Source organism: Fusarium oxysporum, chromosome I, assembly GCF_013085055.1.
Source record: "Fusarium oxysporum Fo47 chromosome I, complete sequence".
In the NCBI taxonomy this organism is placed as follows: domain Eukaryota; kingdom Fungi; phylum Ascomycota; class Sordariomycetes; order Hypocreales; family Nectriaceae; genus Fusarium; species Fusarium oxysporum.
The window spans coordinates 5,573,481-5,594,553 of NC_072840.1; the positions used below are offsets into that span (position 1 = coordinate 5,573,481).

The 21,073-nt window shown below is 48.0% G+C and overlaps 5 protein-coding genes and 1 non-coding gene across 6 annotated transcripts; 1 reads left to right on the forward strand and 5 right to left on the reverse strand.

Moving 5' to 3' along the window:
* Nucleotides 1-197: 197 nt before the first annotated feature.
* Nucleotides 198-758, reverse strand: FOBCDRAFT_213374 (uncharacterized protein). The gene has a single exon (XM_031194666.3). The coding sequence runs from the start codon at nt 555-557 to the stop codon at nt 327-329; it is 231 nt and encodes a 76-aa protein (XP_031029404.2). The 5' UTR covers nt 558-758; the 3' UTR covers nt 198-326.
* A 3,325-nt stretch (nt 759-4,083) lies between these two features.
* FOBCDRAFT_268058 (uncharacterized protein) lies at nt 4,084-4,642 on the reverse strand (the record flags this gene model as incomplete). The annotated part of the gene is made up of 3 exons (XM_059611406.1): nt 4,084-4,211; nt 4,351-4,476; nt 4,531-4,642. The coding sequence occupies 3 exons, from the start codon at nt 4,640-4,642 to the stop codon at nt 4,084-4,086; spliced, it is 366 nt and encodes a 121-aa protein (XP_059463947.1).
* Nucleotides 4,643-6,146: 1,504 nt separating this feature from the next.
* Nucleotides 6,147-11,623, reverse strand: FOBCDRAFT_247338 (tethering complex subunit PEP5). The gene is made up of 9 exons (XM_031194668.3): nt 11,340-11,623; nt 10,270-11,238; nt 9,705-9,853; nt 9,367-9,618; nt 9,194-9,313; nt 8,496-9,143; nt 8,215-8,448; nt 7,836-8,171; nt 6,147-7,789 (listed from the first exon to the last, which is right to left on the reverse strand). Exons 1-9 carry the CDS (start codon nt 11,371-11,373, stop codon nt 6,446-6,448), a joined length of 4,086 nt encoding a protein of 1,361 aa, XP_031029406.2. The 5' UTR covers nt 11,374-11,623; the 3' UTR covers nt 6,147-6,445.
* A 436-nt stretch (nt 11,624-12,059) lies between these two features.
* On the forward strand, nt 12,060-14,822 carry FOBCDRAFT_284694 (uncharacterized protein). The gene is made up of 3 exons (XM_031194671.3): nt 12,060-12,347; nt 12,401-14,530; nt 14,580-14,822. Exons 1-3 carry the CDS (start codon nt 12,116-12,118, stop codon nt 14,789-14,791), a joined length of 2,574 nt encoding a protein of 857 aa, XP_031029409.2. The 5' UTR covers nt 12,060-12,115; the 3' UTR covers nt 14,792-14,822.
* Nucleotides 14,823-14,832: 10 nt separating this feature from the next.
* On the reverse strand, nt 14,833-16,413 carry FOBCDRAFT_8765 (LicD family-domain-containing protein). Its single transcript, XM_031194672.3, has 2 exons — nt 15,491-16,413; nt 14,833-15,407 (listed from the first exon to the last, which is right to left on the reverse strand). Exons 1-2 carry the CDS (start codon nt 16,273-16,275, stop codon nt 15,260-15,262), a joined length of 933 nt encoding a protein of 310 aa, XP_031029410.1. The 5' UTR covers nt 16,276-16,413; the 3' UTR covers nt 14,833-15,259.
* Nucleotides 16,414-17,898: 1,485 nt separating this feature from the next.
* FOBCDRAFT_t24 lies at nt 17,899-17,970 on the reverse strand. The gene has a single exon. It is a non-coding gene; the product is annotated as a tRNA-Asp (tRNA).
* Nucleotides 17,971-21,073: the final 3,103 nt, after the last annotated feature.

Genomic DNA, 21,073 nt, shown 5'->3' on the forward strand with positions numbered 1-21,073 from the left:
TAGACAGCATGGTTGTACTAAAGTTCCTTTAGAAGTGAAGATATTTGTTGATATTCCAGAAATCGCTGATCCGATAAAGTTTCCGTTTTGCAAACTCAAGTCGCCTTCAAAATGAAATGGTTCCACATCGGACATATTGCACACCATGACCTCCCAAGCCTCTCTCTCTTAAGACCAACCCCAAACCCTGGCCATCTGTAGCCTCATCGTCCCTGTCTTGGCCGGACGAGGCACTATCGCCACTATTGCCAGGGCAGGAGAGCTATCCTAATCACCTTAGCTACGATGCTAGCTCAGAAGCGGTGATTCGCTTGTTGTGGTCCCATTCAAGGAGGCGCAACAGGATCTGTACGAGATCGTGGCTGGGATTTAACTTGTCCAAGTTGCGTGGGTGGGTGGCCAAGCGGCTTCCTCGTCTTCTGCAGTGAAACAGGGCCGATGTTGTCCAGTGCATCTCGGCCTGAATTCTGATCGACAAGGGCCTTCATTTCCTCGACATTAGCTGGCTGACTGGGATAGCCATATGTAAATGGCGGAGGGAGGTGCTGGTCTCCCATGACCTCGCTGCATGGCCCGATGGGAAGTTGTCGGGGACTTTATATATATGAGTAGTCGCCGAGATCGCTGATAGTCCTTCTCCACGTTCTAATCTTGCCTGTCTGAGTTAACTAGAATGGACGTCGCACGTTGATATATGGACTGGAAAACTAGTTCAAGAGGATGCCAGGACCGCAGGCTTTGGGAAGTTTGACCACGACCAGCCGCAATCTTGTCCATGCCGAGGCCACGATGACCCAGGATTGATGGTAACATCATTGATAGAGTGGCCCAATGCTGGTCAGACGTAGCTCGTTTCCCAAGATCGACCGCAGACTTGGAAGAGGATGAAATGCGTTTCAGATTAGCCATCACCTCATGCAACGCATATTCCCCAGAAAGCGAGTTGTTCAGATTTGGCTCGTTGCTTGCATCGCCAACACCTCTCTCACTATCAACGATAACAATTTTAGGAGAAGAGTCTTATTTACTCCTAATCATCCACAAGACAGTTGTAGTTTTCTCAAACAAATAAACAAATGTACCGTGGACTCTATGTTTCCGTAACTCCTTCGAGTTCTCTAACAGCGGCAGCTTCCTTCTTCGTCTTAAGAGCACTCCACGGGATTTCACTTATCATCATGCTGGCGATCTGGGCACGGCGTCATGAAATGCAAGAATTGATATTCATGCCAGAGATGGAACCATATCCAGTTTCGTAGGAAGTGTATCAAAACCATGTACAATGCGCTAACCTTGACAGATGTCTTGCGAGGGACTTTGAATGGTGCTCTTTGTCGACTATTATTGCGGTTTCCGAAATTGCTCCCGTGGAGAAGCTGGGTATGAATGTCGAATCTGCGAGTTCAGTTTGGCGGAGAAAAAATGACTCGTGGACAAATCCCACGGAGTCTAGGTTCGATTACCGTCAGGACTCCTCCACTTGAGATGCTTGATGAGCTTCAGTGAATAAAACTTCCTTGAATGAGCCTGCCATCTATATAAGAATGGCCTGAGCACATCGGTTGAGCGGACTTCCGCAGTACTTGACGATTTTCCCCTTTGACTGTAAAGTTGTTCGGAATTGAATTCTTGTGGTAGGACCTGGTCTAACCTACCAATAATTCGGAACTGACCGCCCATAATGCGAATAGTGCTGCTTCTCTCCTGAGGTGCAGTCCCGTACTGTTTTTGCAAGGTGTCGAGGTCCACCTCTCCACGGCAAAATGAGTGTTCGGCAAGTCCTGGGACAGTTAGGCTAACAAATATCTAGTAACTGCTTCTCTATGGCCGGTAAATGCTATCGCTCTGAACAGGTGAGTCCGCATGCTGTTATTAAGAATTCTGCAAGCGAGTGAGCAGTTCTCGAGGTCCTGCACCTGTAGGTGACCTCCGATCTCTCCTAAGATCTCTAAAGGGAGGGAAATCGAAGCCAGGGAAGAAGTGGCGAAGGGGTTGGGCAGTCTCCTAAAATATTTGTAATGCATCATGGACAGAGGTCCCTGACAGAAGGGGTTGGATCGGAGGGCAGATTCTCATGGTTCACGTATGACGTACTTGGGGACCTCTTCAGTTGGAGAGAACGCAGGAGGTTCATCAACGGCGTCAATGGGAGACTCGAGAGCTAGGGACTGCTCCCGTGGAAACCCTGTTGCCCCATGTCCTCTCTACTTTGCCAGTCTATATATATATGGCGAGGAAGCAAAAGTGAAGGTGTAGGTCCTCGGGGGAAAGTTTCGCAGTGACAATACGCTTCTAGTCTTTGGTTACTCCTATCATCCCCCTTCAACTTGCTAGGAACATCGTCTGATTGCTGCTTCTTCTGTTTCGCCACCGGAAAATAGTTGAATATAGAACCTGCAGAAGGGTTCCTGATGTTCTCAGGCTTCCACTCTTCCTTTCGGTCCTTAATTGGCTTACGTAGTTCTGAGACAGCCAGGCCACGTCGATGACTTGTCGGATCCTACCTCGTTGATAGGGCAGCGATCTGTACTGTGAGGACCCCGGCGAGGTCGAGCCGCACACTCGTGCTATAAATCGAGAGTTTTGACGTATCGTGTGTGACTTTACTCTGAGCGGATTGCATCATTTGCTATGGTCCATACAGTATTCGATTTGCCGGCAAATCATCTGATATAGCGATCCAGTGGTGGGAACCTATTCTTGGTAATGGCAGCTTTGATACTGCCCCGATCAATAAGGACATGTTTACAACGGCTTCTGAACAGGTAGAAGAAAAATGATCGAGAGCATGCACTTCGCATCGGTTCCAAAGAGAGAACAAATTACCCGGAAAGCGATGGTGTGATAGGAGGCCCTGGCGTAAGACCTGCGTATTTGGCTTGAGGCGGTAATGAGGCCCTCTATCTCGGAAGGCTGGAGGTGCCTTCCGATCAGGAGGTGAACCTCGCGGGGGAGATCGACAAAGTCGGCGGGTGGCATGACTGTGAGAGCTATTCATGTAGTCTGCCTCTGGGTTGTTTGTGTGAAGTTCAACCGACATGGTGCTCACTTTTGTGATCCAAGCTTGTGAGAGCTCAACGCTTCGTGCAACAAGAGACGTCTGCACTTGTGCAGCGAAGGGGTTTGATGCACTTTCGCCTGACCCTAGATCATGTTCAACACCAAGCGAATGTTTGCGAGTGTCCGTATCTCCAGTGATATCAATATATATAACAAAAGATGGGTTGGTAAAGGCCTGTACGAGAGCATTGCCAGCAGTTGACGTCGAGCATATAACACCGGAGAAGGTTTACAGATAGAGTCGGCACGAATCCCAACCCTAACTATAGTCATCCTCAGAGATGTTCTGCCTCACTCCAGGCTCTACATAAGCATAGCCCTCGGCGAAGACAGTGGAAATAGTAAGAGAGTCGTTGAGGTATGCGACTCTATTGTCGCCAAGTAAGGAGAAGGGAAGGAGACTTAGATAGAGGAATGATTTAAATTTGATCAACTCATATCGGTTGGCATTGAGCTCTTGATCACAAATAGCATCCACATATGTCTAGTGATGAACGAGGACACCCTTATGTCCTATCGCAGGTTTGCGCTGACCTAGACGAATGAAATATCGCTCAGCATTTATAGCCTACTGACCCCCGCGATATATACAAGTCTGAGTTAGTGGAGCTGAGAGTTTCGCTGGAGTATACTTGCAGTGAAAAAGCTGTAGGTGACCCCGCTTAGGAAGGAGTTCTTTGCCTTGAAAGGGTTATAGAAGGGATCATACAGACCCAGCAGGTAGTCGTAGACACCCGGCGTGGGTCGTCATGTGAGTTCGCTGGATTGCCACCTGAGGGGGGGTAGGTATGCTGCCATGTCGTGGGGTGGATGAACGTAAGTGGGCGAGTTGGGCAACGGATCTTGGTGTTGGTCTTAAGGCAGTACCGGACGGTCTCGTCGAAGCAAGAAGCCCCGAAGATATAATTACAGGAAAGGATCACTCCCCTGTGGGCTTGGCAAAGATATAGACTGTGAGCTGCCGAACGTGATGCTCGACAGCGTCTACACCCCTACCAGTCCCCAAGAATTGTCCTCAATATTTCAATCCGTTGGGCTGTTGTCTTCAGTATCTTGTTCAGTATCGGCCTTGGAATCGCCACCGTGCTCGCTATTGGCCTTGCTGCCGTGCTTGATATGGTGATCGGGGTTATCGTGGTCGTTGTTCTCCTCTATCATACCACTGCGGTCAGTGCCAGTGTGTGGTGGGAGCTTGGCCGGCGGGTACAGGTCATGCACGCGGGTGCTGGTCAGGAGTTGTATGCTTGAATTTTGGGCATATATTAGGCGAGAACTTTATAAGATCTATACCTTCTTTGCAGGTGGTGCATCTTCTGCGCCCTGTGTCTTGCAGGCCTTCTTCGGGGTGGGCTTGGGTTGCCTCTGTTATATCTGGTGGAGATTCGCGGTGAGCTTTAGATAGTTTGTCAGGGTTGTCTATATAAATACGTCAGCGACTGGTTCTAGAGTGAAATCTCTGCGAAGACTAACTGTTGTCAGCCCTTGTTACGCCGGCTGTTCTGAGCAAGCTTAGTACAGAGTCCCAATGGGAAACGCATGCCTGTCCAAATCCCAGCCGTTCGAGGTGTCCGATGGTGGACATGCCCTCGATAAGGACACGAAGGAAATGATACAAGTATATATAGTAATAAGGAAGAAGTTACTGAAAGCTGTATAGGAACGCCTCATCATCACGAGGGACCGATCTGTGTCTCACTTCTCTTTTAAGGCTCACTTCTTGAGTAGACAGACTGCAGATGGCTTTATAACAGTGATCAGTACTATTAAAGGGTCAGTAAAAGCTTTCACTTTGAAGCCCTTTCAGGAGTAAAGCTGACATCTCAGATATAGTTAGATGTATAGGGGATGACTCAAGGTAAGGTTCCTCGAGCTTGTCTGCCAGTCTAGGAAATGGCTTTGATTCTCTTGTCGAGGGGTTCGGACAAATTCTGCATTCCTCGCAGCCAGGAAGGAGAGAAACTCTGTACGTACAAGGCAAAGAGCACAGCTAGATACATATGGGCAATATACTAGCCAAGTCATCACTCTTGGATGGGAGCTGATTGAGATCTGTCTGAGAGTTTTCAAGTCTCTCAGATGGTCTACGATGACACAGAGTCGGTTGCTTATAAGCATCGGTCGGTGTATGCTACAGACTTACCGAGGGCATGATCTGATATGGCGGAGTTCGCCATGTTTGTGCTTTGAGAGAGAGGATGAAGAAGAATAGAAGAAGGTGAGAAGACAGCAGTTGGTGGGGAAACATATGTAATCCTACTAATCGAAAGGTGGTCTGATGATCAGTGCCCTCATAAAGCAGTGAAAGTCTAGATGAGAGTTAGTGTCACAAGTCAACGAGTAGAAGGAGACAGTACTCATATATATATATCCTTTGCCTCGGGCTTGAAACTGTCCACCATGCTTGCTGGCGCGGTGATAGACGGTTGAAAACTTTTTACGAAGAGATGTCATGATGTTGGCTGGGGTCCAAGAGAGGATGAGGAAAATGCCATTGGTGTTGAACTTCTCATTGGCGATAAAGAGCTTTCACAACTGTCCCATTCTTGGATAGTACTATAGTATCAAGTGGTTTAATGAGAATGGAAGAAGAAGGAAAAAAGAAGACAGACCCGGGGTATTTATACCCAGAATCTCAGGATCTGAGAGAATTCACATGGACAAAATCTTTTCTAATTGCAATTGCAGCCTAGTTTGTATATCATTGACGACCAGGCGTCAGTTTGACCACTGCTTGCCAAACGGAACAAATCACCAAAAATACCTTTTAGCACAAAAGCCACTAGCTTTTCTGAAGCACCAAATAAAACGCAACATGTGATTTCGATATTCTAAAAAGAAATGCTGAGCGTTTGTTGGGTAAAGTCAGCTTGTTTCAAACACCAAGCATAATGTCGAATGATTCTAGCAACAACTTTCGGCAAAGGATAAGCAAAGGGCCCAGTTCGGAGACACTAAACAAGGCCAGAACTCGAAATGATGAGCAACTATATCACAAGATTGTTAGGAACTCTGATATCACCGAGCATATTTGTGTTTCTACAGAGAAAGATTGGAAAAGGGGTAAACCGCTAAAGACAGGATCACCAGCAAGTTTGTCATGTGGCATACCAGGAGGGCCTCTAAACGTATCATAAGATTGCTTAAGTTTATCCTTAAGTTGTCCAAGCTCTTCTTACGTAGGCAGCGACGCATCTTGAAAGCTCTTTGTCACCAACTCACCAGCAAACGTACGAGCGTCCACAACAATATTCACCAAATAAGACCATTCTGCCTAAATCTTGATTGTATAATTGTCAAAGCCTCATAAAAACAAGGCAAAGACCAAATAAGAACCCAAAACTCCTTTAGACTCCATGCATCTCGCCATCACCTCATTTCGTAACATTCACTCAGCACTCTGCCCATCCATAACACCTCCAGAGAACCACTCCGCAAGCGTACTAAACCTATCCTCGCTGTTCTCCAAGTCCATCTTGAAAAGATCATGCTTGCCCGCCCGCTCCTTCTGTCCCTCGCGCATCTTGCGGATCATGTCGTTTTCGGGTGCGCATTTGGGACATTCCGCATCACCGTCGTTGCCGCCGTTTCGAACGCAGCGTTGGTGGAAGCTGTGTTTGCAGAGGAAGTGGACGGCTGGAAGGTCAAGGCGCTGGCTGCAGTCTGAGCACCAGGTTGCTTGGAAAACAGCTGGTTTGGAGCCTAGGTCTGCAAGCTCTTCGCGGCGCTTTTCTGTATCGCCACGAAGATTGTTGATGCGGTTGCGGTTGGTAGCAATTTCTTTGCGCTCTCTTGTGATTGTCTCGTGAAGGTATGGTTTGATCATGCCCATGGTAGCTACGCCGCCGCCTGAAGATTGACCTACAAGTGTTTGGATAACCTGCAAAGGAGCCATGAGTCCATCTTTGTCGATCTTGTTTAGCACGTTGGCCAACTCATCAGGGCCGGCTTCCTCTAGTACCCTTTGGTCAGAAGTGAGATATGCCAGGGCAGCTGGATACAACTGCGGTTCCTCAGGACCGTACTTTCTGAGTGCCTTCATGGCGCCTCGTGTGTCCTTAGCCGATGTGTAAGATCTAAAAATGTCAAAACGGAGTCCTGCCTGTTCCTTGACAAGGATAGTTCCATCTTGGAAATCCGCAAGATGCGAGAGAAGTAGAACATTCGAGCTCTCCATTGGCACGTGCTCACCCTGAATGAGCTTCTTCGCCTTGGCCTCCCATTCCTCCTTGTGATCCTGTCCTTTCTTTTCGCTTGCCTTGTACAAGTACATCTCAAAGAGGGTAGTGTAAAGATCTGTTCGATCGCTCGACTTGAGCTCCTTTTCTTCGAGACATGCTTCGAGGAAGACGATAAACTCGTCGGGGTGATCGATGAACGATGAGAATGCGGTTCTTGGGGGAGGAGGGGTATACTTTGGTGCAGGTATATCGTCGTTATCCACAATAATGTTTCCGTCGCTAACCACAGCCCTTGTGTTTCCGACTGTTCCTGGAGATGCGACCGAAGATGTATTCATATAAGGTAGAGGCAGCAGATTGGACAAGTTCTGAACAGCGCTGGCTGCTCCAGCTGCAAAGCCGCCGCTGGTGGGCGTATCAATCTCGTTATGCACCGTTATAGTGCGCCGAGGTCGGTAATTTCCTGTATAGTAGTCCACGAATAACTTGGTAGCATCTTGAGGACAATTCTCAATGAGCACTCGGGCGTATTTCTGTAGACAAGGGTATGCCTGAACGTGTTAGCAATGGTTCAATCCAGGACGCGATACAACTTACGATATCAGGATCCTGACGCCAAACATAGTCGAGCGCTTCGACATAGTTCTTGGAGTCCTCTATCAAGATATCCACCACAAGATCAGTCTCGCCGTGCTTCTTGGCAAGGTATGCAGCCTGCTCGTAGTATCCGCCTTGTCGGCACATTGCAATTGCTGTATCAAGATCAAACTTGAGGTCGCCCGGAGACTTGATGAACTTTTCAAGCTTGTTGATGTCTTTGAGCTTTGCATAGCAGTTGAGGAGAAGGGTTGTGTGGTCCGCAGTGGCTTTTCGATGTTCGTGGAGTTGTTCCAGATATTGGATTAGGTTATGAATGCGTTGTGTATCGAGGTACTAGAAACATTAGTCTTGTTCCTTCATACAGAGAGCTACTCACCTTGCGAATGACCTGTGATGGCTCAGTCGTATCAATTGCTCGAATATACTGAACCATGGCGCCGTCATAGTCGGCTTTTTGGTATAGGTGATCGCCGAATCGACGGTAAATAAGGCTTTGCTGCTCATTATCCATCCCAGACTTTTGCGCCAGCTCGATAGCCAAAGGAAACATGTTCCTCTGATACAGCATTTCTAGTCGTTGCTGCAAACTTTTCTCATGATACCGGTAAACCTGACGAAGTTAATAAACGGGATCTCGTATCGGCAGACGGAACTTACCTTGCCATCTTGGAGAACTGTGAAGAAATCGCCCCAGATGTCAACAAAGTGTCCCACAGGCGACATCAAAGTCTCTGTATGACCGATAACTCGAAGATCCATATCCAGCAACACAAAAGACGACGCATTGAATAGAGAATTAGTAGTAGTGTTACCAAAGCGTCGCCTCATTGCCTCAGAATCTTTCGCAGTGCTGCTTGCTGGCGGGCACGCAAGCGCAACATATTCATTGTAAACATCAATCTTGCTCTTTGGCGATTCATACGCCTTGGGTGGCCCTCGACCGTCTAACGTGTATGTGTAGATAGCATCGTCGCGCGCAACAATGACACCGTCTGTATTTGGGTCACGCGTCATGCAGCCCACTGCGCATCCGGCATCTTCGATGGTCTTGGGCGGTAATCCATGGCCCTTTTTGGATAAACCGAGCTTCAGTATTCGTGAGGTCGTGGAAACAAACAAAGTGGTGAGCTTTTGTACCGCATCCCATGCGAGCTCAACACCGGTGATAGGCTCTTCTGATTCGAAAACAATTCGTTGCTTCGTACCAAGATCGTGGACCAATTCACCTCGAATTACGGTAACTGCGCCGTTAGTGAATCCTACGGCGATTTGTGTAAGATCGTCCGTAGCCGCAAACGCAGATATCTTCAATCAGTCAGTTTCCAATGTCGTATCAGACTCCCACCAAGACTCACGGGAAATTGCCGTCGGTTATTATTGATCATGACCGTGCTCAGACATGTCGGTGTGTTGGTCTTCTTAACAAGCTTATCGAGCGCCCACACCTTAAGAACAGGCTCACTGCTCATATCTTCCTACCAACGCCGTCAGTTCGCCAATTCGTTATCTAAGTTTCAACAGGCCGTACCGCAACTGTCAACAAAAGACTTGTTCCTTCGACCTGGCGCATATGCGTGATGCTCCCAGCCTCGTAAGCCTGGAAGCGCTTGACAATCTTCCATGACTTGTTTATTATGCTGACATATCCATCGAACGATCCAAGGAAAAGGCTATCGGAGCCTGCGCAAACGCTCGAGATCTCGCTGCCCTCGAAGAGCTGTCGGGTTTCGTCGTCGGCGATGTTTATTTGGACGACGTCGAAGAAGTCAAACGACTTCCACTGCAATTCATTGTCAGTATGATAAGTCTCGAAGTGCGCATGGACGGGCAAAGCCTATGCGCGCATGATAACAGGGTGGTCCTTACTGAGATGGCCATCTTGAAGCATTCGGGAATGTCTTGAATTGGAGAAGATGAGCCGCGGTGCGATGACGATGGTGGGACGCTGAGCTGGGGAGCTACAGGAGCTTGCCTAGCGCCACAGTGGCTGCTACTCCACAGCACCCGACCCATCACTGTAGAACATTAAATTATCACGTAAAGCTAATCAAAAGCTCGCTCGTTTGGCGCTCATCATAACAATTGTCAGGGTATCATGTATGGTATATTAAGGGACAACTTTCCCTCGACTGCGTATAGTAAGTACCGAACCAGAATTCTATATAAATCAAGCAAAACACCAGATACGCTCTCATTCCTGCCAAACCCGCCAGACCCAACCAACCCAATACCATAAAGCAAAACAAAGCATCAATCATTCGCAATAAAAACCAACACGCTCATGCCTCCTTAGTTCTAGAAGCCACAGGGGTATCTTCTTTCTCATTCTCGCTCTTCTCGTTGAATACCTCTCGTGGTGTAATTAGAGGACTGCTCAGACCACCAATGCTCCCGCTCACGCTCTCAGCGCGTCCATGGCCAAGCAACCCACTTCGAACACTTGCAGCGTCCCCTTGTTTGGCATAGTAGCTGTTTCGATCACCAGAAATCGCAGGCCCAACACCTGTTGCAGAGTAAATGCTCGTGCGTTCTGTTCCCATTCGAGGGTTGCCGTGAATACCGGGAGTAGTAGGCATACCCATCGGGTCGATGTTCGCACTCAGAACACTAAGTGGTAAACTTTCACGACTGCCACCCCAAAGTGATGAAGGTGCAAGAGCACGCACAGATGCATCGGTATCGAGAGAACGCCTTCGTCGTCGCTTACTTGATGACGCCAAAGTCAGGATAGATGCGTTATCTGTAAGTAAATTATTGGCGGTTGCAGACGTGTAAGTCGTTGGGTTGCCAGTTGGCGCCAAATGGGGCGGGATGGCCGATGCTGGCGTCCCTGTAGTGGGGAACGGTTGGGTGAATTGAATAGACTGCGTGTTGCCATGGTGCTGTGAAGCATGATGCTGAGCTTGCCCAGGCCCGTTAGGCGCCATTGACTGTATCGTAGTCAAGGTCGTCGTCAAAGACCTCACAGATGGTGCTGGACTTGAAAAAGTACTGTCTCCCCCCCTCCTAGATTCAACTCCTCCACCAACGGTACGGCTCGTCCCGGCGACAGAACTTGCCCTATGGCTGGGTGCCATGAGGGAATGGGAGGCCTCATGATCTGTCAACACCGTACCGGCCACACTTCCACGCCCGATCGTTGGCGGTCCCTGATCTTCTCGAGATGTCCGGGCGGATCGGTCCACACTGGTATTGCTTGTACCCGTCTGTGTAGTGGTGAAAGTGCATGCACTCGTTCCGTTGGTTACACCGTTGCCGACCTGTCCAGATTCCGGGTAAGGGTTGTTCTTCTTGTGACTGCGTTTCTTGTGTCTCTTTTGGCGTTCACCATCGGATGATTTAAAGTTGGTGAGTTTCTTAACCCATGTCGAAAACGGTCTCCTGCGTTGACCTTGACGGTCTGAAATGTTAGCATCAGGCATTGTATTGTGAGGCTATCGCAAGGTGGCGATATCGCGTGATGGTAAATTCCATAAACATGAACAATGCTTCAACACTCACCATGCTCTGGAGGTATCGCGTCGGTCGTCGCCATCAAATTGAGAAGAAGCCGTTGAATTGAAACGAAACGTTACGTCGAAGCTACCAGAACAACGTCGTTGGGTAGCGGGTGGAGGCGGGGAGGCAATGAACAAAGTAAATAGAAGAGAGGCTCGCTCGGAGGAGAAAAGAAACGAAAATGATGTGTTAATGGTGGATGGAAGACAGAACAATGAAAGGCGAAAACTAAGGGATGAAGCTAGAAGAGACGTCGTCAGCAGATCAAAGTGTGTGGCATGGCATGTAACAGTACAAAGGCTGAAAGCGGCGAAGCATGATGGTACGAAGGTCGGGATCAAGATCACGTGATGGATCTATTGTATGACGAGACAACTACATAAACTACACGGACCAGAAGACGACGATCCTTTCTATTCGTTCATGACCTATCTCTGACTCAAATGTAGACACTTACCAACGTGTGAAGTCCCCCTTATCCCTTATTTCTCCCGCAGGTACTCGTTGAATCTCCCGTGGCTTCGAGTCTGGACTGAGCTGGCTATAAGCTCAAGGCACATCTTTTCTTGGCGCCACCTCCACCAGGCGGACCCTGGATTCGGGGACGGTTACCCACTGTGCCTTAATTAGATCGCCCTAAAACCAGGTGCCCCCTAGCTAGGTGCAGCTCACCTCAGTTTCAGCTCGCTTCGACGTCATTTCCCAACTTGAACTTTGAAACTTTCAACATCACAGCCAAAGACCAACTCTACACAAACAAGCATGATCTGCTGTAGAGTATGGTCATCAGGCAACTTCCTCAAGATGTCGTCGACAAGATTAAATCATCAGTCAATATCACTTCTCTGAACGGCGTTGTCTGCGGTCTTATTACAAACTCTTTAGACGCTGGCGCATCCAAGGTCAACGTCTCGATCGACTACAGCAGGGGAAATTGTACCGTTGAAGATAACGGGTCCGGAATTCCACCCGAAGAATTTAAAGATGGCGGGGGCCTCGGGAAGCTCCACCGTGAGTGAAACGATATTGGTTACGTGAAGCTATTTGTACTTACGCCTTCTCAGATACATCCAAGTTCCCTTCAAGGTCTTCTGTTCATGGGAAACATGGCGATTTCCTAGCATCCCTTGCTACCTTTTCCCTTCTGACCATCACATCTCACCACCAAGGGCATATTTCACACAATTCTATCTCGTTTCACAATTCTCGAATACTGGCTAGACAATTGCCTTCGCCCCCCGAATCACGGCTTGTCAACTTTGATCATGGCACTCGTTCGACGGTTCGAGATCTTTTCGGCAATATGCCAGTTAGGGTCAAACAGAGAGCCACGTTAGCTGAAAGGTCTGCTCTTGACAAAGAATGGTCGAGGTTGGTTCGAGCTGTCGTAGGCCTGTTTCTTGCTTGGCCATTAGGTGTATCCGTTTCACTCAAGAACGCAGCAAGCCAGCGTGAGTTACGGTTCCGGCCAGCAGAAAAAGCAGACATCATGTCTAAAACCTCTCGACTTCTTACACAAGCTGGCCTTGCCAACTCGGACGATGCAGGTTCCTGGGTGCCCATATCAGCATCATGCGGGTCGATTTCCGTCAAAGGCGCCATCTCCACGAATCCTGTTGCGACAAGGCGCTCTCAATTTATTAGTCTTGGGATTAGGCCAATCAACAACGAATTTGGCACTGATGTTCTTTATGAAGAAATCAACAAGACCTTTGGAAACTCTAGCTTTGGTGTGATTGACGCTGATGAAGACCAAAACGGTGACTCGCGGAAGCTTGATGAGTTCACGGGAAGAGACTTGAGAAGTCGAAAGGGGATCGAACGGTGGCCCATGTTCTATCTCAAAATCACCGCTACTGGGTTAGAGGGGCTCGATAGCCCAGATCGACTTGACAGTCAGGGCCGGACGCTGTCTGCGATCATTGATCTTTTGAAGGCAACATGTTACGGATTTCTCAAAAAGCATCATTTTCGTCCACAAAAAGTTCGCCTAACCCCTGAGGAATCGTTATTCTCGACAGCAAGAACGTTGGGCCGGTCGAAAAAGCCTAAAAAGCAACCGCCCTCATCATCGAATAGCTCGAGAGCTAGCTCTGTCACTCCCATCTCCAGATCTGGTTCACTTGAAGCACGAGCAGACAGCCCCTTTGAGGGTTGGCACCGAATCAAAGTTGGGAGAGCTACGCCACTCAGCGCCACCTCGAAAGCGGCAGATGTTCGTACAAAGATGCGAGAGGAGTCACCGCTGGGACGTCTTGTTGGAGAAGGCGGGAAACTGTTGCGCAAACCGTTTGATGAGCCATCCCCTGAACCGGAAGACGAGAAAACAGGCTCGTCTGCAAACAGTGGTGTGAACTCGGGCGCATGTACTGTTGACGGCGCATCAGGTGGCGGTGACACAAGCAGCAGTGTTACCTGTCAAGGTGCACAGAAGCGAGACAAACATCCTAGCAAATGGCTCCAGGGTGTCATCAGATCATGGGAGAATCCCAGTTTTCAACCTGTAGAACCGTCTGTGCCGTGTATCGATAGCTCAGCACAAGATCAGCTGCATGCGTGTGGACATGGAAGCGGTCATGTTGGGTTTGAAGCAGGGACCATGAGCCTCAATGGGCGAATCTCACGTCACGCGCTTGCTCGCGCTACCGTGATAGCACAGGTCGACCGCAAATTCATCTTGGTCAAGTTACCACTAGAAAGTTCGACATCTGGGACTTTGGCGCACGAAAAACAGAGTTCTGCGTTGGTCATGCTCGATCAACATGCAGTTGATGAACGATGTCAGCTTGAAGATCTCATGGCAAATTATTTCACCCACGACTCCTTGGTGAATCAAACGTCGCCCGTCATAGAACCTCTCGACCGACCCATAATCTTCGAAATCTCAAAGGAGGAATGGTCTCTTCTAGAACAACATCAAGAATACTTTGCTGCTTGGGGTATCACATACCAAACACCCGTCTCCTCACAAAACAAAATCCTAGTAACAGGCCTCCCTCCAAGCATCATTGAGAGGTGCCGACTAGAACCGCGACTTCTCATTGAACTTTTGCGAACAGAAGTTTGGCGAAGCGTGGACAGTAGTGTTCCACTCGTGCGACCATCAACTACTGCCCCTGACAAACCTTTGATATCACGTTTCAACGGGTGTCCAAGGGGTATTCTGGAATTGCTACACTCCAGAGCCTGTCGAAGTATGTTTGTTGCCTATTATTTGCTCCTCTTTCACTGACTTTGTGCTAGGTGCAATCATGTTCAACGATGTTTTGTCGGTAAAGCAATGTGAGGAGCTCATCTCTCGCCTGTCACGTTGCGCATTTCCTTTTCAGTGTGCGCATGGTCGACCCAGTATGGCACCCTTGATTGATCTTGGAAACGGGGGCAAGTTTGGCGGTTGGCAAGAATCAAAACGGCAGAAGACGGTTTCGTGGAAGAGCTGGATAAAGGAGTCATGATGGGTTGTGGGAATTTCTTGATACCCTTGTTACATAGATCATGGTTTTACATTTCAGCATGAGTATAGACTTTCGTGCGCCCAAAGCAAAGTTTCGTTGAACCGCTTGTGTGAAGCAAACATGCAAGCAACTAGGGATATCTTTCTAGGTTTACAGGCATTTGATGAACTCGAACAAAGATCCCAGAGATGAAAACAGCAATCATCTCTATCATCGACGCCTCAATAGCAAGCCATACTGACCAGCGATATGCTAAAATCCGCTCTCCTCCAACGCCGTAATATAGATCCAACTCCTCATGTGCAACAAAGGCCTGGCTACCTTTGTATGACCCATCGTAAAGAGAAAGGGTATGATTTGTGAAATTTAGGTCGTGGCTCATTTCGTTGATTCGCAGCTCATATGCGAGATCGAATGTAAATCAGAAATAGTGAGTTACTCAAAAGGATGAGTATAAGCGGTGAGCGTTTAGGGCGCTGCGGCTTCCTGCGGCTCCTCAGTCTGCGGATTTGCGGCTGCCTCGGCCAAATGGCGATCAACGGCGCCGAGCTGTCGCTGCTTCGCTTCCTCTTCGGTCTCCTTGATCCAAATCTTGTTGTCATGATCCCAACGGTGTCTGTAACCTATGTTAGCAAGTGAAGGTTTGAGGGGACGCCCCGCCAACGGTATGATGGCGAAACGGCTATGGTGGCAACATACCCTGCCCAACTCTCGGTGACCAAACTCTTTGTATCATACTCGTCAACCAAGATCTTATTGAAGTTGAACGGAACGCGAGCTTTGACGCCCTCGAACTCGGTGATACGCATAGGCCATAAGTCCTGGCTCTTATACCGATGCTTGTTTTTGCAGCTCCAGACACCTGGGCGATCTGCCTCGCGCTCACGGAGGCCAGTAATATCAACGTACATGCCGTTCTGCATGTCAATCCAACGGCCATCAATAATATTCCTTCCGTCAGAACGGTCGATATCAACGTGGTGGGGGTTGATATCTAGAAGGTATTTCTTGGAGATGAACTCCCCTGTTGCAGTTTCGGTATAATTCCAACTATGCTCGGTACGGTTGAGGTTGTCGCCGATCCATTGAAGGGTATTGTTTGACACCTGAACATCAAGATCATAGTCCCAAGGCATGATCTGGCCGTTCCACCACCAACCAAGAAGGGTTCCATGAGCAATCCATGTTTCCACGCCGTAACTGTTCATATGGAACAAATAGCTTCGAATCAGATCTCGGAGAACGAGACGGTGTTCTTCATACGAGACCTTCGATTGGAAATAACGGTTATCGTAATGACCAAGCTCTATGTTTCGACCGGCTTCGACGAAGTATTTTGGTGTCTTTTCATCTGCACGTTTGGCAATCGACGACGAAGCTTCAGCCTCTCGAGTTTTGTGGAATAGTGGAGGAAATGCGAGAGCGGCGGTTGTTGAAGAGAAGGAAGCGAAGCCCCAGAGGAGCAGCGACTTTACTGAACGCATGCTTGCTGCTGTCCCGTTGGATTATGCTGATTGGTATGAAGGAAGACGGAGGAGAGGTTGGCAGTCGAAGGAAACGTATGCGGAGGCGATGCGCTTGATTTGTAGAGGGAGGAATGTCATGCAACGGGAGGTGGGCGGATCGGATCGTCACAAAGTTGAACTCTCGATAAAAAAAAGAAGTAAGGGAGAAGAAGTAGCAATACTTTTTGATCCAAGAGAAAAAGGAGAGAGTGTCGTGATAAGGAGAGGAATACGTATGAAGTATCACAGACAATGTCAACAACACATGTTTGTTATTAGGAGAGACGAGAAGAGGAAGCACAGAGATAAGGGAATGGAAAGAAGAGACAGTGATGAGGATCTCTTTCCTTGAAATGAATGACGGAAGATGTGGGTTCCCTTATCCCCAGCGGAAGGAACGACCCGAGCAGGGGAAGAGAATAAGAAAGACGCAAGTGCAAGTGCAAGGCGCAAGTGCATGTGCAAGGAAGACCGGCAGGTGGGCGGCGCCGCGACTGTTTCCAGGGGGCGCGGGGCACGCGCCTCCTTGCCTAGAGCGGGAAAAGCTGATTGAGTGTAAGAAAATGTATCAGTGCAAGTGTGATAGTGACATCCAATTGTAAGACACGAGTGCCATATTCATGAAATCCATATCAGATCTGAAATCATCATCCGATACTTGACTTTATGGATTTGATCGACTGTTAAAGTTTATCTCCCCCCAACGCCTTCAGTGTCATTTCCATTCCTCTCATCAAAATTAGAGCCTCAATTAAACGCCTAAAACTCGACTCTATCCGTTTTGGACAAGATATACGTCAGCTGCACGGCAACCAGCATCCGAGAAAACTGTGTGTATTCGTCGCACGTAACGACACAAAACATCTTGGCTGTGTAATAATGCGCCTACGCCGAGAAATGCCAATGTTTACACCGAATTCTCACAACGACTAGGAATACGCGGACACTGGAGAGTGGACATTGTGTCGGTTGCGCTAGGCCCCGCACAGGAAAGAAGTCGTGTGCTGTTGATCATCATGATGGGCTTTGCCAAGCATCAGCGAAATGAGGCCAAGACGTGCTAAATCCAACTGTAAAATCAAGTTTTTGAAACAACTCAACAATGAATGAATGCATTGATGGGGAGTTTGTGATGAAACGGAAATACGGCATTTATTCTTTGTGACTAATAAACGAAAAGCTTCGAGACTGCAGCCACAGTATTAAAGATAGATTGAATATCAGCCCTTCACTTAAACTGCGGACCGAACGAGACTTTATCGGTGGCCCCATCTGGCATGGTCAAGATCTTGATGCGTCGTCATCATCTTTCCGATCCGGATTTAGCACGCCCCGAAGCGCCGGGTATTGCATAGCAAGGGTCTGACCTCTATTCTGAGAGAATTCTTTTAGACTTGACATTTAAAAAACTGGACCACAATTGACACTGCAGAGTCTAATGCTTTCCATTTAATTAAGATTTACTCAAGGTTTGAGTCAATTACTAAGGCATGCAACCTTATGTATTCAGAACCCTACGAGACCCCAACGACACAACACATGGCAAGCAAAAAGAGGCCAAAACACCAAAAATTGATATCACGAGTAGTTCTCGTGAGGCGACTCTCCCGCCGGGAATTGAACCCGGGTCTCAAGCGTGACAAGCTTGCATACTGACCACTATACTACGGAAGACGAAACAGGCTAAAGCCTGCTGTAGCGGGTTTGTTACGACGACGCTGCCCAAGGAGATATATATCGGAAACTTTCTACTGCACAGCTTTATTCATCATACACTGAATAGGTAGTGAATAGAAGTTTCTGCAAGGCGACCAAAGTTAAAAGAAAACTATCTGACTCCATCTCTCCAAAGCTTCTATTGTGATGAGAGCAGAGTTTCTGGCTTAAAGTAACACAAACGCAAAGAACGTATATATAAACACATATTCGCCAATATAGCATCTTTACTATTCCTGCTGCCTAAAATGAAGGTTCAGACTGAAAACTTAGATATCATGAGGGCCATAAGACCTGCAGTATAAAGAGCTGCCTCCCCAAAGCTTCACCTCTCAGAAGGATAAGAGAAGTAAGGCGCGCGCTCAGTAGATTAGCAGTATCTTCACTGAAGATCCCCCGGTTTACTAAGGAAGTTCTTTCATCAGTGATGAGACGCAGCTGTGTATGTCGAACTGGGCTGAGGCTTGGCGACGAAGTAACAGCGTATAGTCTTCTGAGATGATGATTGCATTTTCTGTTTGTTTTCTCCCAGTGGAGAGTGATTCTTGCCTGGGGACTGGCGCTGGTTGATAAGATAAGTAAGTAGAGCTCTTAGTGAAAAGAGATGAGGTAGGTTCGTGATTCCAGTAGTTGCTCTTTTTACCTGTTGGTATCTATTAGAATATCTTACTCCTACGGATAGAGTTGTGAGATGACAGTTGCCCTCCTCCTTTCCAGAAAAGTATAGACCCCTACTCATAGCCATGGTTGGGTATGTGGTCACCAGGAAGCAGTTGCATGCCATGCTTGAAGGACTAGTTTGACCAGCAACGAGTGTGACTAGCTCACCGATCATGCGTCCTGGCACGTTCGCAGAATCCCAGTACTCTTCGAGCGACCCGTCCAGGATCCTCTGCATGCAGTCCGAGGGAGATTGAAGCGTGCGATGATGGCGGTTGCGACAAGCGTCAGGTCGCTCAGGGCAATAACAGAGAACTCACTTTGGGTTCAGTTGACGAGGTACGTCAGTCGAGATCTGCTATCGCAAAGGGATGTCTCTGACTGGTAACGCAAGCATGACGTTTCTTGGAGCATAGGTTGAACGGAAATTTATCGTGGGGCGGAAAGGTGCAAAGCAATTATGCGATATATCGAAAGTCTCTTGGTTAGATGATGCTAAATACTTGATGATCCTTTCGTGCAATAAAAACTGAATCATTTGCTGGGACTCTATACGAACTTCTTTATACATAGAAACTCGAATTCTGCCGCTCAAGGCTAGATCAGTTCACAATGCCGCGATTTTAAGAACCTTTTTGTATCTTGATAAATCCTATCAACGGCGTAGCAGTTTACATTGGATCTTTCTTAATACCATCAGTGCAACCAAGTACCTCATCACTACACTGGGTGGCAAAGCGCCCAAGATGCCGAAGGTAGCAAGCAGTACACCCTATTACATACTATATAGTGACAGTAGTTTACATAAGTTTTGGCGCTTTAGAGTCCCCATTCTGCGCCATCCTCCAAAATTGTGATGCTGTTTGGATAGTCGGGTTTGCAGCTTGATGAGCTCTTGGAGAATCTGAGGCACGTTGCCGTTAATGGGACATATTGTTTCGAATCTCAGTTGCATTAGTTTTTGTATCTCTGCGGAGTCCTGATACTAGAGAATTAGATCAGTCTTATCCCATAGGGTATTATAGATGACCGTTACATACAAATTGAACATGTCCGAGGCGAGTCGCAGCGCCAATTCATGGACCCCGTGAAATGCATCATCTCCATGCCATCATGTCCATTCATAGTCCAGGACATTCTAGGACTCCGCGATGCAACTCTTGACTTTGCGGATGATTGAGGTATTGTCACGTCCGCAGCGCCCTCTTGGATACCCCTGAACATAGTCCGGCAAGAGTCAAGCGCAGGTGAGATCCTCTCGACGTCACGGATCATACGACACGTGAGCACAAAGGCGCCGATGGCCCGGATGAGGCTGAAATAGCTGGTTGAGATGGAGAGGCTGCCTTTCTCGTGGCAGACACTGCAGGTCTTACGGTCATCATAATATCTAGGTTCTCAGTCTGAACCTTCGTATTAGGCACCAGGAACAATAAGGGCGCTATCTTGCTGATATGTGTTTATATGTATTTTTTGCGTTTGTGTTACTTTGGGCCGAAAACTTTACCTCCTCACCGTAGCTCGTAGCAGATGGAAATACTTGATGCGATGAAACATGATGGAGCTAAGGCCTAGTTACAGAAGGAGGCGGAGATCTACGACACAATAGTGGCATGTGGCAGTGAATGCATTTCTATGAAAATATCCAACTTGGCTTTCGAAGCAAGTCAAGGCAATGGAATAAGATGTAGCAAAAAAAACTGAAATGGATGATCGCTTATCTGTTGTGGGTGAAGTCAAACAGGGTGTTGAATGAAGTCTACTCTAGAGTACAGTTCCCCATTGCACCATTCTATCCACCGCCAAGATCCAAACCAACCGATCGCTCCCGCTCTCGCTGCCACTTCTTCTGAGAAGAACCATTCTCCAACAAGTGCCTGGTCCCATTCCCTGAGCTGAAGTTCTGAAGTCATCGTAGTCGGCAGCAAAGGAGTCAGAAGTGAAAGAGTCGGCGGCGGAGGATCGAAACCTAAAAAACCATTTTTCCTTTTGTTAGCCCCACGTGTATGTCACGGGTCGGCTAAGTAGATGCGGTGACAAGGAAAACCCAAAAGGGAAAAAAAAAGTACCCGACTTCCTCTCCCCAAAGCATCATGTCTCAGAAGGATGACACTTGTTCACCACCGCACACGCAAAAGAGAATAAGGCGCGTGCTCAGTAGATTAGCGGTATCTTCACTGAAGATCCACCCGGTTCACTGAGGAAGTTCGTACCTTGGATAGGAAATTCATCAGTGATGAGACACAGCTGTGTATGTTGAACCGAGCTAAGGCTTGGCGATGAAGCAACAGCGTTAATCAGTCTTCTGAGATGATACCAATAAGACGGAATGACAGAACGTAGGTATAACGGCAATGAAGGGAGGATAAGAAACATGGCGGAGCAGGGCTGGAAAGATAGA

Excerpts from the sequence above, each read along its gene's own strand:
- FOBCDRAFT_8765 (XM_031194672.3), bottom strand. The coding sequence starts at position 16,275 with ATGCGTTCAGTAAAGTCGCTGCTCCTCTGGGGCTTCGCTTCCTTCTCT. Across the intron at positions 15,408-15,490 it reads GTCACCGAGAGTTGGGCAGG|ACACCGTTGGGATCATGACA; the intron begins GTATGTTGCCAC and ends CATAGGTTACAG.
- FOBCDRAFT_247338 (XM_031194668.3), bottom strand. The coding sequence starts at position 11,373 with ATGGCGACGACCGACGCGATACCTCCAGAGCATG. Across the intron at positions 9,854-10,269 it reads GGACGCTGCAAGTGTTCGAA|TGATGGGTCGGGTGCTGTGG; the intron begins GTGGGTTGCTTG and ends AATGTTCTACAG. Across the intron at positions 7,790-7,835 it reads GGCGTCAGGATCCTGATATC|GCATACCCTTGTCTACAGAA; the intron begins GTAAGTTGTATC and ends TAACACGTTCAG.
- FOBCDRAFT_213374 (XM_031194666.3), bottom strand. The coding sequence starts at position 557 with ATGGGAGACCAGCACCTCCCTCCGCCATTTACATATGGCTATCCCAGT.
- FOBCDRAFT_284694 (XM_031194671.3), top strand. The coding sequence starts at position 12,116 with ATGGTCATCAGGCAACTTCCTCAAGATGTCGTCGACAAGATTAAATCA. Across the intron at positions 12,348-12,400 it reads GGGCCTCGGGAAGCTCCACC|ATACATCCAAGTTCCCTTCA; the intron begins GTGAGTGAAACG and ends ACGCCTTCTCAG. Across the intron at positions 14,531-14,579 it reads ACACTCCAGAGCCTGTCGAA|GTGCAATCATGTTCAACGAT; the intron begins GTATGTTTGTTG and ends ACTTTGTGCTAG.